Below are 16136 nucleotides of genomic sequence, written 5' to 3'. Positions count from 1 at the left end.
CCGGGCTCTCCAGCTTGCTCCCTCCCCGGCAGCCAAACTGCTGCATCTGCAGTGGAGGTTTTGCCGTGTGGGGCTGGAGCGGACTGCGAGTTCCTGATTCATGCCTGCTCCTGGCACCTCGGGCATTTTGGTTCCTTAAACAGAGCTTCAGAGAAACAACTCTCCTCCAGAGCTTTCTGGGGGGACGCCGGTGAAGCTGGTTGTGCCATGAAATGCGGGATGTGGCGTAGCCCCGAGGAGGATGGAGGTTGCTACGCTGCTCTCCCTGATGTGGCTGCTGATGTCAGTCATCCCATGGGACACAAGCACGTGTAAGGAGCAGGGTTTCTGCAGGGTTTCAGCTGTGTGCAAGTGCCTGCTTTATGGAGATGCAGAACCTGGAGAATAATAGGAGCAATGAGAAAAGGAGCCCATGGTGCAGCTGGGTGTGATGTGTGCTTTGCTCTTGGGCTGAGGGTGGAAAGTTGCTGAAGCTGGGGAGACAGTTGTAGAATGACACTGTTCCCCGGCTCTCGCTTAGCTGGAGATGGGAATTTGGTTGCACTGGGCGGGGCTGGCAGGGCTGAGGGCTCCTCTCCCTGCACCAAGGCTTATCTGGGCCATGGTGGAGCAGGCGCCTGTGTGGCCCCCCCGTCACCCCATGTCCTCCCCAGCCGTGCTGCAGCATGTCCCCACACATCAGCGTCGGCAGCCACCAGCACCGTGGGCAGTGCTGGCAGCCCAAGGAGGGAGCAGGCGGACACACAGACAGACAGACAGACAGGCACTTGCAAGATACCCAGGCTTTATTGCAAAATTGTCTTCAGTTGGCAGCTCCAGCTCAGCAGGGGCAGGCTGGCTGTGCCCCAAACTCTCCCCTCTCCAGCTCAGGGGCTGCCGGGTGGGACCGAAGATTCACAGGGAGAGAAGCACCCAAATGTGGGCACCTCCCGGCGTGGGGTGGCCGTGACGGGTGGCGCAGCCCTGGCAGGGTGGGGGGCAAGGGGGGAGGAGGGCATCCCTGTGGCTCCAAGGTGGTCGGGGTGGGTGGGCAGCCCGGTGCCCTGGTGCTGCCACCTGCCTCAGAGAGCCGCAGGTTTTCCCGGTCACGGCTCCTGCGCCGGCTCCTCACCCAGGCGGCCCCGCATGCCAGGGCCAGCGCGACAAGCACCTTCACGCTGAGGAAGAGCAGCAGGTAGGTGATGCTGAGCTGGGACCTGTGTAGGAGAAAGGAGATGATGCTAGAGCAATAAGGATGGGGACTGGGGCACTTGCATGTCTGCCAGCTGCCCCACTTGCCTCCGGGATGCTCCTTGGGGCTGCTGCAAGTGGAGGGACCCAGGGCTGGGGGATGAATGCAGGGGAAAAGGGGTCTTAGGCCAGGGGATACTGTTGGGGGCCTGCCCAGACCCTGAGCCCTGACTCACAGCACTGGAGGGTCCTCACAGCCAGTGGGGCACAGGCGGTTGGTGGTCAACGGGCTCACGTCGCTGCCCTCGGTTGTGGTTGAAACAGCTGAGAGGAAAACACAGTCAGAACAAAGTAGAGACCCCACACCCCCCCCCGTCCTGGCCCCTGCGCAGGGGGTCTCTCCCCCAAAACTTTGGCCACAGATGTGGAGGTGGGGGTCTCCAGGCAATGCACTGGGAACTGAGGAGGAGGAGGAAGAAAAAAGGGGGGTTTACTGGGAGGAACTGGGACTCCCAAGGGACAGGCTTGTGGAAGCAGAGATGCTGAACGGGAGTGAAGGAGATGCTCTGCTCTGCACGAAGCTCCGTACAGCCTCCGTCCCTTGTCCAAATTTGCACTGGGGCCATCTCCAGCGAGTCTCAGTGCCTGCAAGGAGCTTGTTCCCGCTTTGACAACCCTGGTGTTCCCCTGGCTGGGGTGGCCCTGTCCCCAGCGCTCTGCCCCAAGTGACAGGCTGCATTGCACACCCCTGCTTTGCTCCCAGCCTGGCTTTACCTGTGGAGACCATCACTTCGGTGATGTGATGCGGGCGGAACCCCCGGCTCTTCATCACCCTGCAGAAGTACCAGCCGGCATCCTCCAGCCTGACACTGCCCAGTGTCATCGTGAATGAGCGTGCCGAGTGGTTGTCCCTGATGGACACCCTTTCCTGCGTCACCGTCACCTCTGAGCTGTTGGTTTGGGCGATGTAGGTGAAGCAAAACAAGAGGAAGGCCCGCCGGCACCAGTTCTCAGAGTAGAGCTTGTAGCCCCTTTTGTAGCTGCAGGACACTGTCAGCGAGCCACCCTGCTCAGCCGTCATCTGCGCAAGGCCCGTCACCACCCAGCTGCCTGTGGGGGACAGGGAGAGGTTCTGCAATCACGTACCAGCATTGTCGCGGGGAACCAGGAGGGATCTGAGCCCGGGGTGCTCGGGAGCAGCCTGTCCCGAGCAGGCTCCCCCCGCTGTGCCGGGGAGCAGTGCTGAGGTGAGATGTCCCCAGTCATTAAAAAAAGAGCCTCCGTCAAGCGTGTGTGTTATTAAATGAGCAAAAAGCCATATTACCAGGGTTCATATGACAGCAATACAAGCACATCTTGGAGATCACCCACTGTAGCTGTCTGCTAACCACAAGAAAAGGTCGCTATCAGCTGAGCTCTTGCCATGACCATGGTGGGCTTCCTGGGCTGGCTTGGTCCCAGCCTCTCCGTAGCTCTGCCAGAGCCTGTGGGGTGGGAACCGCCTGACCTGTGCTCCTGGGTCTCACCTGGGAAAAGGGTCCAAACCAGGAAAATCCTCATTTTCCAGCTTCTCGCTCCTGATGTGGAATTTTCCCCGTGGTTATTCACAAAGCACTCTGTGGGATGGAGCCAGGTTCACGAGCACCTGGGCGTCCCAGGAGTTTCCCAAACCTTTCTCTTGTTGCTTCCCTGGGCAGTGTTTACGCACAGACTCTGGATGTCTTTTTTAAAGGCGGTTGCTTCCTCCCCTTTGCCAGGGACCGTGACTCACGCTGGGGGTGTCTCATAAGAAAGACGCTCTGCTTTTGCTCTGAACCCGCTGCTGGTTCCCAGCAAGATGCCAAAATGCAGCGGGTTCCTCTGCTGTGATGCCTGTTCCAGCAGGGAACACAGCCCCTCAAGGCCCAAAGGGCTTCAGGGGGCTTTGCAGGGGAGCCAGGCCAGACCTGGGGTCTGGGGACCGGGGTAGAGTGAATGCAGATCAGCCCCTGCGGATGGATGGTTGGGACCACTGGGATGATCTCCTGGCTGTGATGGACTGGGATAATGGACTGGCACGAGGGACAGCCATCCCCACTGCACTGCTGCTCCCCGGCTCCTGAGCCGGCTGCCAGTGTGAGCTGGGCTGCTTTTGTTTGTCTTTGCCAGCAGAAGTATCTCATTTCCCCCCAAAACGCCTTTTCTGGCACAGCCGTGGGTTTTGAGTGACAACACTGTTTTTCTCCTGAAATTAAATGTTTCCACAGAAAGTTTCGGAAACCCAAACACAAAAAGCAAAGCCACTTTCCAGGCAACTGCTTTGCTGACCGCTCTCTTCCTCAATCCTTCTTGGAAAGAGCAGAAAATACCAACTGCCGACCCTGCCGAAGGCTGAGGCAGCTCTTTCCCCCCATGCCCTGCCCTCCCTGTGCCCCCTGCCACAGCAAGAGGAAGCTCCGAGTTTTCCTTCTGATCATCAAGTAACGCCATTCATTCCCGGTTCAGTGAACCAGCCGATGGGTTGTGAGACGAATCGCTGCAAATAGCAGCAAGATCTAAACTCAGGAAGTGGCTGGCGATTGCAAACCTGCTTTCTGTTGAAAAGCCTTCCTGGTAAGGGTGAGCAGCCAGGGCTTCAGCCACCTCCCCAGCCGCTCTCGTCTTCCTTGCTTTGAGTGTCGGTTCCCATTGCCCTCTCCTAATACAGCCCCAGCAGTACCGGGGTGCCCTGGGGACCCCCAAAGGGGACAGCGGCAGCAGGGCAGCTCTGTGGGTGCACCGGATTGTCCCCCTCTCCCCTCCAGACTGAGCCCCTGCAGAGGAATTACTTTTTTGGATTTATCTAAACCCGAAGCAATATGTTTGCTGCTGAGCTGGGAAAACATCCCGCTTCTCAGCCTGTGCAGGAATCAGGGATGTGATTTCTTGCCAGCAGAGAGGAGTGGGTCAGTCTGCCAAAGCAACACAGGGGCAAGGGGATCTCTGGGTCCCACAGGCCAGGGAATGGTGCCAGCTTGGCCTTGGGCTCCAGCATCATGGGCAGAGGTTGTCACACTGCCAAGACGCCACGGTGATGGGACAGCAGCGGCCGCCTCCTGCAATGCTCCTTCGCCTTTTCTGCCCCAGCAAGGCCGTCCCCAGGGGTGATCACAAGGACATCCCCAGGGGTAGCACCGCAGGGATCCTCTCCCCACGAGGGATGCTCCCCTAGGACAAGTAGAAAACCTCTTCTTCCAGGAAATGTTGGCTCAGTGTCTCCATCACCTCCTCCTGACACAGTGTTTGTGTAGATACCATTGTCCCCTGGCTCAGGGCCCTGCTCCGTGCCGCTGCGGCCACCCTGGTGAGGGGACAGAGTGTCCCCGCAGCCGTGGGACACAGCTGGGTGGTGCGGGGGCTGCCCAGAGCAAGCAGCCGTGCTGCCCGGCCCCTGCCCACGCTGCCTGCACTGCCCACGCTGCCTGCACCAGGGGCCCTCACCTCTGCCAGGTCCAGCTTGTTGTCACAGACGGGGCCGTGGCCCGGCTTTGTGGCGATGCCCGGCTCGTGGCGGGCAGCGGGGGCTTTGCTGTGAGGGGGCAGCGTGCCAGAAAGAAGAGATACAAGGGCAGGTTTTCTGTGTCACTGGGAGCAGGGAGCTCCCCACAGCCCTGTGCCCAGAGTGGGTTTGTCCCCCAGGTCCTGGGATGGGCACCGGGGTGTGCCTGGGACGGGGCACGCGTGGGCACCATTACCTTCCCTCCTCCTGCACAGGGCGCAGAGGGATCTGGAGGAGCCGGCAGCAGCCGGGAGGGAGAGCAGGACCGTGGTGGGCACTGGGGTGCTCAGGGCTGGCCCCCCCAGGGCTGGAGGTGAGGGGAGAGGAGTTGGGGTGCTTCTCTTTATCCCAAGGCTGGGGCTTTGCTTTTGCAGTGCCCCGCGTGCCGGTGCCCTCCCGCAGCCCCTCTGCAGCCAGCTGTGCGGTGAGATGCAAAGTGGGGGCAATGGCCTGGGACCCCACTGCATAACCCCCAAATGCCCAGGCTGATGGGTGAAGACCCTGCGTGTCCCTGTGAGCCCCCTCGCAGCACATGCCCCTGCCCTGCTGGCATCCTTGAGGGACACAACCTGCCTGTGCCTGCCTGCCCTCCTGCCTGCCCGCTGCCTCTCCAGGCCATGTCTCCCATGGCGAGACACGTTTCTCCACCCGCGGTGAACCAGAGGTTTCCCTGAGGCCAGTGGGGTCGGATCCACCCCTTTTCCTTGTGTAGAAACTCACCGTTATATCATTTGGCAGGAGCTCCCTGGTCTCAGTGCTGGGGCTCAGCGTTAGTGCTCGCTGCTGCCTGTAGCCGGCAGCTCTGCCATCCTGCCTGTGCCATGGTTGGTGCCAGGAGCCCCAAAAACAGGCCAGGGCTGGACCCTGCACCGGGCTCCAGCACACTCTGTCTGCATCTGCGAGCATCCCCTCAAGAAACCAACCTCCAAAGTCACCCCTCCAAACTTCTGCCACTGGTTTATACTGGGTCCCAGGGGCTCTATCCTGCATCACTGCCTCCTCCCAGGTCCCTGCTGGCCCACAAGCCAGCGTCTGGTCCTGGCCAGCAAAACCTCCACTCAGACGGACACCAGGGCTTACCTGGGACCACCCTCAGACACCGGCTCCATCAGGTCCCTGCTCGTCCTCTTGACCCCACGCCAGTAACTCCCAGCATCTTCCTCGGAGAGGTTCTCCACAATGAGCAGGATCACACAGGAGCCATGGCTGTCCTGGATGGAGACCCAGCCGTGCTGCCGGGGAGCTTCCCTGCCCACCATCCCCACCACCTTGCAGCAGGAGTCCTGGCTGCCCCCCAGCACCAGTATTTGTTGTAGCCCTCATAGCCCCGGGGCTACCAACAATGGAGGGAGAGGGTCAATTTTGTATCTCAGGTATGACCATGCTGGGGCTCAGGGGAAAATTGGGAGCATGCCTGCATCGCTGGAGCTGATCCAGCCAGCGGCTCCCCCCATGATCCCGCTCCTCGCTTGGCACTGGATCTTCTTGCAGATGACGAGGCGTGGGTTGTCCTGGGGAGCTCCTGTGGCCCATGGGCAGGACAGGGATGGAGCCAAGCTTCCCCCAGCTTGAGCTCCAGCTTGGCCGCCCGCTGCCCAGGCTGCCACTGCAGGGCTGTCCGCAGGTCCTTTCTGCAGCATCTCCCCACTTCTTTTTCATTCTGTCCTCGTGGTTTTCCTTCCTCTTTCTAAAACTGCTGTGTATGTTTCCATTTCGCGGCAGGGAGATTATATTTGGGTAGATGACGAGACCTACCCAAACAGGGGCTTTTCCTTCCGCAGCTCCTCCACCCAGGGTACGCAGCTGAAATCCTGATGTCTACACAGGAGGCTGGGCTGTGGGGGAGCAGAATGGGACCCCCTGCAGCCAGGCTCCCCCAGGACCTTCCCTCCACCCCACCCTGCCCTTCGGCCCCTTTGCTCTGTGCAGAGACACGGAGGGAAGGGAACAAGGTGCCAGGTAGAAATAAAGAAACAGAAGTTTGAGGGTTGTGTGGGAACAGGGGTGACTGCATTTGCCGCAGCACCACCTCCTTCCTGGCCACCTCGGCGTCACCGGGGCCGGAAAGGGCCGGAGGTCACGTCTCTGATCAGACACTGACCTTCCCTCCTTCCCCATGTGCTCCTTATTGCTAAGCACAAGAACTGAGGAGGATGAGAAGGGGCTGCCAGCATCCCCTGGTCCCCCGCAGCCTGGACCGGGGATGCTAGGCTTTTAACCCCTGATTGGAGGATATTTTAAACACATCCCAAATCTTCTGATCTCCTCTCATTTAATAACCTCATGGCAGGATGGGGATAAACAATGCTGCTGGCCCGGCGGTGTGCACATCACACCGCGGGACACCGTGGCACACTGGGGTCCTCAGTCTCGTGCAGTACGGAGGGGACAGGGGTTGCTTCTGCGGGATACAGGGAATCTCAGTGGGAGAGGCAGAGAGAGCTCGGGCAGCAGTGGGGAAACACAACCTGGATGGTGGGAGAGCTGCAGGGAATGCCCGTTCTCGGACACGGGGCTTACTGGCAGCAAGGGGCCAAGCGCGGAGCCGCTCAGCGCGTGTTCATGTAGATCGGCTGCAGTTCTGGAGCTCTGGAAACTGAAACTTTGTCTCCTTTTTCAAAGTCCTGAAATGGGGGAGAAATGCAAAGATTTGGGGCACTTTGCAGGTCCGCCTACGCTAGAGTACTAAAAGCTCGAGTCTACATAATGCCTGTTCCTGCTGGGTTTGTGAGCTGCTGCCTGGGACAGGCTGTTAAGGGGAAGGGAAAGGCTGGTGTGGGGAAAGGAGTGTGACCCCAAAGCAGGGCAGCTCCTCCTTACTGCACCCCAAAGCAAGGTGCAGCTCCTCCTTGCCACAGGGAGCTGCAAGGAGCTCCCTTGCAAGGAGCACCCATAGGGTTACTTGCTATGTACCCCTGGAGCTGCCCCAGCCCCTTTTACCTGCCACTTGGCCGGGCTGTTCTCATAGTCATCCTCGGACGAGCTGAGTTCCATGTTTATGTAGATGTTATTGGAAGCGTCTGCTCGCTCCCAGCTTGCAGTGACCTGGAGGGCACGAGGTGTGTTGAGGACAAGGGGGACTCCAGGCAGTGGCTCCTTCATGGTGGAGCCACCACAAGACCCCTGTCCCACCACCCTCCCACCCAGGGTACCTGGAGGTCCTCCTTGGACCTCTTCCACTCCATGGCCTGGGCTGCTGGGGGAAGAGCAAGAGAAATGTCTCAGACAAATACGGAGCTCCCTTTGCTGAAGGAGAGCATTTGGGGGGTTCCTGAGCCCTTCCCCATGGGTGTCACATCAATTCCTGTGTAACCTCAGGTCTAGCCTGACTTTGCCAAGAGTACCCTGGACTGTGGGGCTCAGCGGGTTGGGGTCCTGGGGAGGGCTCCAGCCCCTTTCACTCCAAGTCCTGCTCACCCCTGGGACGGGAGCGGGAGGGCAGTGTGGGGTGCGCTGGGGTGGGGGGACAGGTTCTAGGGAGCAGTGTGGGAACCCCCGCAGCCACCCTACAGAGGAGAACCACAGCTTGGGCCCCCAGATCACTTGTACCTCCACTCCTCTCTAGCGATGCTCTTCTCATCCTGCAGCAGATGATGATGCCCAAAACCAGCACCAGCGCAGCACAGGGTGTCAGGACCAGGACAAGCAGGTTTGGGGTGCTAGGAGGGAAGAAAAAGCTGTTACTGCCCTTCTGCACAGCCGCCTCCATGGCCCTGTGGCCTGGGGAGGGCTTTCGTGCTTGTATTTGGCATGACCCTGGGGGCTATGAGATTCCATGGGCTGGCAAGGATGTTCCAAGGATTTCTCCCAAGTTTCCTGGCCAGGGATCCATGCATGGGTACATACAATGTCTGGCCAACTTGGCATGAGTGAGTTGCACAGATTCATCCCCCACCTCCATGGACAAGTGCCCAGATGCAGCACACACCTGCCTGGGGTGTCGGGGTGCCCCGCAGCCCTGTGGGAGCTGGGCAAAGGCTCTGGGAGCCCCAACCAGTGCAGCCCTACAGCATGCAGGGGTACAGCAGCCTCCTTAGCATCACATTTTGCTTCCTCCAGAGATGCCCCGCTGGCCCCAAAGCCCTGTGGCAGGCTGGATGCTGCATCCTCGGGCTGCCTGGTCCTTGGGCTAGGAACGGTCCCTCTCCTCCTCGGTAGCCCTGGCACTCACCCAGCCTGCAGGATTCTGACTTTTGGTGTGGATGTGGTGTTTTTCACCTCCAGGAGAGTCCATGGGAAGGTGGGAGCAGATGTGACCTCTTCCCCCTGTGTCGTGTGGAAGTCATAGTGTGTTGTCTTGGGCACTGCGGTATAAACAAATGGGAAGCAAAGCACCGTGATGCATGTTACCTGGTCCTGGGCTGTAGCTGAGGTTGGTGACTGGGGGGTTCAGGGCCCCAGAGGCTGGTGGTGGGGACGTGATGGGGGTGGCTGGGAAACACCAAGCATGGCCCCAGGGGGGCTGTGTGCACCACGGGAGCGAGGTGGGCGATTCTGGGGGATCACTGAAGGAAACTGGGAGGGGGAAGGCTTCCATTCCTGGCTCTCCCCGTCCTCCCTCCTAAGCCTCCCCTCTCTCCATTCCCTCTGCCCTTCCAGCCTCCATCAAAGCAGAACAGCCACACCAGGTGCTTACCTGGGAGAACAGACACCACGACGGGAAACATGGGGTCGTACCAGGCTACCTGGATCCCACACCAGTACTGATCCCCGTCCTCCATGCTCAGGTTCGCCATGGTCACCACAAAGACGTGCCGAGTGGGGTCATCTTGCAGGGACACCCTGTCCCCCCTTGCCTTATCCCCGGGGGCCGTAGTCTGAACGAGGATGGAGCAGGAAAACCAGCTGCTGCCCCTGCACCAGTACTTATTGGCATACACCAGCTTCGGCTCGTACTCGCAGGGTACCTCCACGGAGCCCCCAGGGAAGCTGCTCACCTCTGCAGGGCCCCTCAGAGCCCAGCATCCTGCAGGCAAAGAGGCCATGCCAGCCTGCAGGCAAGCACAAGCCCACGCACAAGCCTCCTGCCTGTGCCCAGCCTGCTGCCTGTCCCCCTGCCACAGGAGCTGCTTCGTGCTACCCCTGGAAAACCTCTCCCACAGCCGGGGGGGCTCCAGCCCCTGGGTCCGGGTTTGAGGTAGGGGGAGGCTATGTGGGGCCAGGGGCTGAGGAGGGAGGGAGGGAGGGAGGGAGGGCATGGGGGGAACCGCTTGGTCTCTCTTTGCCTCCCTGTGAAAGCCCAGTGCCTGGAAAGCCACTTCTGCTTCTGCCAGTGGGCTCTCTGAGAAAAGCTGCCCCTCTGGGACGCTGCTGCCCACCCCAAAGTGTTTCGGTTTCTGTTAAAGCCATCTCTGACGGCAAGCACAAAGTAGGAAGCCCACCCTGCCAGCCCTGCCTGCCCTGCCCGCCCTGCCTGCTGCTCTCATGGCACAGGGGGAACACAGGATTTGCAGGCTCCCTGCAGCCTCCCACGGGGTGTTTTTAGGGCTCCGTGAGTTGGAATAGGTTGCCAAGCTCTACGTGGGATTGAAATAATTAATCAGTTCTTGGCAGAGGGGAAAGTAGGGAAGAAATATATCCATGAGGCATTTCCGTCACTACAGGCTGAGGATGTGGATTTTGGAAGGTCGGCACAGCCTCAGTGAGCCCTCACCCACTCCCATCAACTCGAGAAGGTCCCGCTCTCACCTGGGAGGAGAATCCAGGTCCAGACCAGGAGATTTTCCCGCATCCCGCTCACCGGGTGGTCGCAGGCTCAGCCTTCAGTCCCCAGAGCTACATGTCCCCAGCAACGGCCATGCCGGGCTCCAGCCCTTCACCACCGCGGTGCCGCTCCTTGGCTTCCTGCCCCAGCTTCACTTCCCCCAGGGCGTGGGTGCCACCTCACTTCTCTAGCTCTGGGAAGCATGTAGGGCTGTTCCTCTAGGCCAGGGAGAGCCACACCAACCGCTTCTTTCCAAACTCACTCAGCCTGAGTCGTAACTTTGCCCTTGCCAGCAGCTCCGGAGGCCAGGAAGCCGAGAAGGGGGTCGGAAGTAGGGGGACGGCTCAGGCAAAGACCTCACGAGGCTAAACTCAGCCTTCACTTTCAGTTTAAGTGTTTCAGGGCTAATGAAAAATTAAGTTCAGCTTTTCAAAGGGGAAAACCTGATGTCGAAGAGAAGAAATACGCTGAGGATGGCCAGATCACTATGGGCCAGTGGCCCGTGCTCTGCTCCCACCGGTACCCATGTGCTGGGCTGCTCTGGGGTGCGTGCATGAGGAACAGCAGCTGGAAGAGCTGGGGTTTAGTTTCCATCTGCCCTGTGCTGCCCAGAGCCAGCCCTGGTGTGACCAGGAGCACTGGTGCCAGGGTGGGAGAGCCACCCCCCAGCAAGGTGTCACGCACTGGCTCTCCCAGCGGTGGTGTACGGCTGATGGTACACAAGAGCTGCTGACATACAGCACACTGACCTGTGGGATATGGCAGAGGACCGAACTCTTTGACACACAAACAAGAAGGTGTCAACCCACCTGGGAACCCGTCAGGCAGGAGAGGCAGGCACCAAGTTACCCTGCAAGGGTTTTTGCATGCGGGCTGGAGAGACGCAGGAGATGTGCAGGCATCCCCGTCACTGCTCGGGAAAGCGCAGCGAGCCCTTCCCACCATTCCCTCGAGGAAGGAGGAGGGCTGGGAGAAGCTGCTCAGAGGTGGAGGCTCCAGCTGGAACATGCACGGGGAAGGCACCTACAAAGGCGTTTGCTGGCTGGGAATTTTGAGGGCAGCTCGGTTATCCAAAAGCAGCCAGAAGCACTTGTCAAAGAGCCACTTTGGTAGAGAGGCTGGGGGAATTTTCCAGCCACATCCATGCTATTGCTGTCAGATAAGAGGTATCATTTCCCTTTCTCTGTTTCAGGTTTGGTTTCTGGGCAGGAGGAGCTGGGACCCCTGGCACAGACTGGGGGCAGTTCCTCCCCATTGTTGCAGTCCTCAGGACCATGTTACCCTCCAGAGAGCTCCTGACTCCATTGCAGTGGCTGAAGACAGGGCTCCTGCCTGCCTCTGAGGACACTGCGGGGCTTTACAGCCACCCAGCGCTGACGCTACAACTCCCACATGGGGTTTTACCCTGATATTTCTCCTTTCAGCGGTTGGACAAAGGGGCCATGGCTGCAGTGGGGATGCTGGCTGAGGGGTATTGATGAAGGTTTTGCAAAGGGGATGGCTCTGCCTCAGCACCTCGGCCCCGAACCACCTCAGCAGCCTGTGAACATGCTGCTGGAGAGGAAGAGCGAGACAGGAGCAGGCAGGAGCAAAGACCCCCAGAGCACCGACTCAAGAGGTTCTGTCACACGAAGGGCTGTGATATTTATCCCAATTAAAGCGAGTGTCAGGTTGAAAGTGATGAAAGCAGAAAGGGAGTGGAGCAATTCAGACAGAAACCAATGCAGCAGAGCGTGGTGTGGAGCCATGCTGCCTGATCCCTTGCAGAAATGGAGAGCCCCTCGTGCAGAGCCCCCACCCCTGACACCCTCCAGCTGGGGCACAGGCATGGGTGCTGGGGTGCTGCAGACACCCTGGGGAGGAATGAATAAATGCAGCCACCTGCAGAGAAGGCTGCAGTGAAGAGCAGAGGAAGGTACTGGGCTCTGCACCAGCATCTCTGGGGGGCAGCTGTGGCTGGGAAGATGCTGTCCTCCCCACCGCAGGCAGGGCAAGGGGGTCCTGATGGGGAGAACTGGGTCCTGCCCTGCTTTTCAACCGAGACCCTCTCTCTTTAGGCAGCAAGTGGCTCAGGAAACACAAGGCAAGGCTATTCTGTATGAGAAGAAGCATTGCTGAAACACTTCTCAGGAAACCCAGTGATGCATCCCGACAGAAACTAATCAGTTTGTCTTTTCATCTCAGCCACACTTGGGGCTGGAGCGAGCACTCGTGTGAGGCTCAGTAGCTGTGTCAGTGAGCAAAGTGGCCCCGGCAGTGGCAGAGCGATCGCTGTTGATGGGAACACGGCAGTGGGAGATGAGCTGACACCTGCGCTCCTGCAGCCCCTGCCTGGTGCCTGCCTGTGGGCAGCGTTCCCAGCCCCTGCCCAGCAAGTGATGGGACATGGAGCGACATGATCAGACGCTGCTTTTGCCCCGGCTCTGGTGAGATTCTGGGTCGGGGTTTAGTCTCTGGCAGTGGCCTTAAAAAAAAGGCTCAGAGCCCTCCTGGGACTGGCAGTAATTGAATCAATCGGTGTGTGCACCCCCTCCGTGCATGGCCCTACACCAACAGATCTGCCCTAGCTCCCATCCCACTTTACTGTCCACCACCACAGCTAAGCCTTTCCAGAGTCCTCCTCTGCTCTGGGCTTCAGTGACATTTCCAACCCCTGATTCTGTTATTTAATCTAAGACCTTTGAAAAAGAATCTGGGTGTTTCAGACTGTGCTTTCACAGGCAGCTTTGGCAATTTTGGTGAAATTGTCCTTAGGAGATAAGGCTGAGTAATTGCTAATGCTGCTCCTTTAGTGCTGGCTGATTGAGCTCGCACTGTCTGATCTCTCCTTTCCGCTGCCATCTCAGATAACCAAGATAAACCCAGATCATTTCCAGATCTCCTGACTTAGCAAAGCTAGTAAAAGAGAGAAATACTTGCAGACTTCGCGGTGGTGGAGGGTTTACTCTGGGCTGTGCCTTAGGTTGGACTCCTCAGCCAGAAGGGGCTAAAGAGCAGGGGTTAGTTATTGTAATGAAATGAAGAAAGCAAAATTCAACAGATTCAGAGGATGACATTCTGACTCCTCCCTAGTTCATGGGGAGGGAGTGACTTTGGCAGGGCTCAGATCTCCTCCCAAAAGTATTGTACAGGCAGTCCAGGGAGGTACTACAGTGGGTTAATAGAGAACAAGCAGGAGAGAGAGAGGAGTACAGTAAAGCAGAAACACCTGAGCTGTTATAGCTGTACTTCTCAAGGCAAATAGACAAGTAATTAAGCTATCAGAGATACAGTCTGACAGCAAAGGAGACCAAACAATGGAGCTAAATTGCAGGTTCATTTGAAATCACTCCTGCCGTTTGCGGGTCATTTCCTCTGATTTCATTGCTCTGCACTGATTTCTGCTGGTCAGCGTTTGCTTAGGGCTATAAACTGCTTGCTGGCTTCCAGAAACCTCTGCTGGGGTTGGGGGAGGCGGGGGGGGGGGGGGTGGGGGGGGTGGTCTGGGAGAGCAAGTGGTTTGCTTTGGGTGGTGGGGAAACATATTAATTGGCGTGTGAGGGGAGGAGGGTGATGCAGGTGTCGGGCTGCTGGGCTCTGATAAAGCTGCTGGTACCACTTATCTGCAATGGGTCAGGTCCCCCAGAGCCATAAAATGGTATAAAGCCCTTGGAGCAGTGCCAGGCTTTGATGGTGCCTGTCTTTTGCCATCAATCTGTGTTGTCTCATTAGGCTGCGTTACACTTGGTGATATCATGATAGATAGGAAAATTGTCTTCCTCCTGAGTGCTGTTAAGCCTGCAGGGCCAAATGTGTCTCTGGTGTAATGCCAGTCCCTACAGTAGGAAAGGAGAATTTGGCTTTACAAGGCTTTCCTTCCTCCCAGCTAGGCCCTCGCTCAGCAGCAGCTCCTCGCTGCTCTCCTTTGCGACTCAGAAAAGGGAGACAAATGTTGCTGGAACTGAAAAGGGGTCAGAGGATGCCCTCAGAGCCTCTCCTGCAACAGGGATGTGCCAGTAATACCCCTACAGAGGTAAGCAGGGCTGGAGTCTTGGAGCTGGTAGCGCATTGGGGGCTTCCTCTCCTTGTCACTGGGGGTTAAGTTCATCCCACGCCCTGGGAGAGGTTTTCCTGAGCACCAGCACAGCTTGGGTACCCAGGGCGGAGCCACATGGTGCCTGTGGCAGATCTAGGTCTGTGTGACCCAGCAGGCAGCTCAGGTTGGGGCAGTACCCCGCTCTGTGCAGGCACTGGGATAGGAGAAGGCTGAGCATGCACTTGAAACATGTTAGCATGAAGTCTCCATCCTCAAGGGGCCATTACAGCACTGGGACACCCATGGAAAGGATTGTGCTGACACCCATGGGCTTTTTGACAAGTTCGTGGTGTATTTAAGAGATCAGAGAGTTGTCCTGGCTTTGCTGAAGTCTCCCTGAGGTTTGTTGCTCCCATCTCCCTGGCCCTACCTGGTATGGAGTGTGTGCACTATGTTGAATCACAATGCTGGCCACGTCGCTTGTAAATTATCTGATCCAGACACTGAAGCTGATTATATAGCTTGGTTTTGTGCTGTTGATTGTCTTCCAGTGCTTGAGACCAATGGATGACCTGGCTGCAGGATGGTCTGTGTCAGGCCTGGGTTTAGCTTCTTGGCCTCAGGCAAGCCTGAAAACCCCCTAACCCTCTGGGTTGTTTTCCCTCTTTTCTGGCTGTTGTTGCCAAGACTGATCATCTGACCCGGCAGAACTGTCTCTGTTGTCAGAGGAAATAACGGGCAGATATAATTAGCAATGTCAGACCCAGGCAGTCAAACAGCAATCGGACGCATGCAGATGGCTCTTGGAAGCATGGTCTGTTCCTCTGGCTTGGGGCTGTCTGCTGATCTGGAAGGAGGGAACTGGAGATTGAATTGAGTTTCTCTTAAATAAACTTCTCAGTAAAGATTAATTTCTTTCCAGTCTAATTGACAACACCAGATTGCTCTAAGGGGAGTTGTAAATAAAAGGATCTCAATGAGATATCTACTGGCATCTCCAGGTTTAGGCACAGATTCCTCCTGTTTTTAAACACAATTGGTTTTCCACTCCAAGCAGGCTCCTAACTGGGCCCTGTAAATGCAGTGAGTTTCCAAAGGGCAGCTGCCAGGGTAGCCAGGCTCAGGCTAGCACCAGTTTCCTAAAGAAGCTGAAATGACCTGGCTAGCACAAGCCACTGCCCCTCCCTGAGGTGACACTGCTGACCACCCAGGTCTGTGCTTTGCCACTACCCCAGGGATGCCTGATGGCTGTATGGGCTGATGGATGGAGGGGTGTCAGCCGGAGCAGCCAGAGTGCAGGCGTGGGGCTTCCTAACACAAGTGCCAATGAGCCGGGTGTGAAGCACGGCTCAAGCAGTGCAGTGGACCTGGCTTCGTTCTCAGCTCAGCAGTTGATTGGAGCTGGCAGCAAGAAAACTCTCTGCCCAGGGCTGCCTTCCAGCCCTGCCTGACCGTGTCCCGCAGCGGAGGGAGGAAGGGCAGCATTTCCCATTAGCGAGGGTGAGGGATCGCTGTGCCCTTGGGCAGGGAGCCCCGGGATCTCTGCAGAGGCGGGGGGGCCTCTATCACTGCGGACTGAGATGATGTGGGGGGCCCTGGAGAGGGACCAGCGGTTGTGTGGAAGTTGCCACGGGCCCTGCCGGCGTGGAGGGGAGCTCCCACGGCCTCCCCGCCCCCGGGCGGGACCGGCCTCCCCCCCACCGCCTCCTCCGGGCGGGGGAACCCTGCGA

At 58.1% G+C, this 16136-nt stretch overlaps 2 protein-coding genes across 3 annotated transcripts; both read right to left on the bottom strand.

The window, feature by feature from the left end:
- Nucleotides 1–797: 797 nt before the first annotated feature.
- Nucleotides 798–2558, bottom strand: LOC126043538 (CMRF35-like molecule 7). Its single transcript, XM_049812102.1, has 4 exons — nt 2495–2558; nt 1945–2280; nt 1407–1494; nt 798–1196 (listed from the first exon to the last, which is right to left on the bottom strand). The coding sequence occupies exons 1-4, from the start codon at nt 2523–2525 to the stop codon at nt 821–823; spliced, it is 831 nt and encodes a 276-aa protein (XP_049668059.1). The 5' UTR covers nt 2526–2558; the 3' UTR covers nt 798–820.
- Nucleotides 2559–6173: 3615 nt separating this feature from the next.
- LOC126043537 (CMRF35-like molecule 3) lies at nt 6174–10698 on the bottom strand. Of its 2 annotated transcripts, XM_049812100.1 has the most exons (8): nt 10376–10698; nt 9324–9653; nt 8859–8991; nt 8237–8346; nt 7840–7883; nt 7628–7732; nt 7208–7311; nt 6174–6522 (listed from the first exon to the last, which is right to left on the bottom strand). In XM_049812100.1, exons 1-7 carry the CDS (start codon nt 10416–10418, stop codon nt 7237–7239), a joined length of 840 nt encoding a protein of 279 aa, XP_049668057.1. In that variant the 5' UTR covers nt 10419–10698; the 3' UTR covers nt 6174–6522; nt 7208–7236. The 2 variants fall into 2 exon arrangements, with proteins under 2 accessions (XP_049668057.1, XP_049668058.1); XM_049812101.1 differs by lacking the exon at nt 6174–6522 and having other exon boundaries at nt 6533–7311; nt 7840–7880; nt 10376–10697.
- Between the last annotated feature and the right edge of the window lie 5438 nt (nt 10699–16136).

This window comes from Accipiter gentilis, chromosome 10, assembly GCF_929443795.1.
Source record: "Accipiter gentilis chromosome 10, bAccGen1.1, whole genome shotgun sequence".
Taxonomy (NCBI): Eukaryota; Metazoa; Chordata; class Aves; order Accipitriformes; family Accipitridae; genus Astur; species Astur gentilis.
The sequence above is the reverse complement of the archived record's forward strand: the minus strand, read 5'-3'. Positions and strand labels throughout refer to the sequence as shown.

What these genes read in the sequence shown, in the direction of transcription:
- LOC126043538 (XM_049812102.1), bottom strand. Translation starts at nt 2,525, where the DNA reads ATGTGCTTGTATTGCTGTCATATGAACCCTG. An exon ending in CGAAGTGATGGTCTCCACAG is followed by an intron (nt 1,495 to 1,944) that starts GTAAAGCCAGGC and finishes TTTTCCTCTCAG; the next exon opens with CTGTTTCAACCACAACCGAG. An exon ending in TGTGAGGACCCTCCAGTGCT is followed by an intron (nt 1,197 to 1,406) that starts GTGAGTCAGGGC and finishes TCTCCTACACAG; the next exon opens with GTCCCAGCTCAGCATCACCT.
- LOC126043537 (XM_049812100.1), bottom strand. Translation starts at nt 10,418, where the DNA reads ATGCGGGAAAATCTCCTGGTCTGGACCTGGATTCTCCTCCCAG. An exon ending in CGTGGTGTCTGTTCTCCCAG is followed by an intron (nt 8,992 to 9,323) that starts GTAAGCACCTGG and finishes TTTATACCGCAG; the next exon opens with TGCCCAAGACAACACACTAT. An exon ending in ACAGCCCGGCCAAGTGGCAG is followed by an intron (nt 7,312 to 7,627) that starts GTAAAAGGGGCT and finishes CCCCCATTTCAG; the next exon opens with GACTTTGAAAAAGGAGACAA.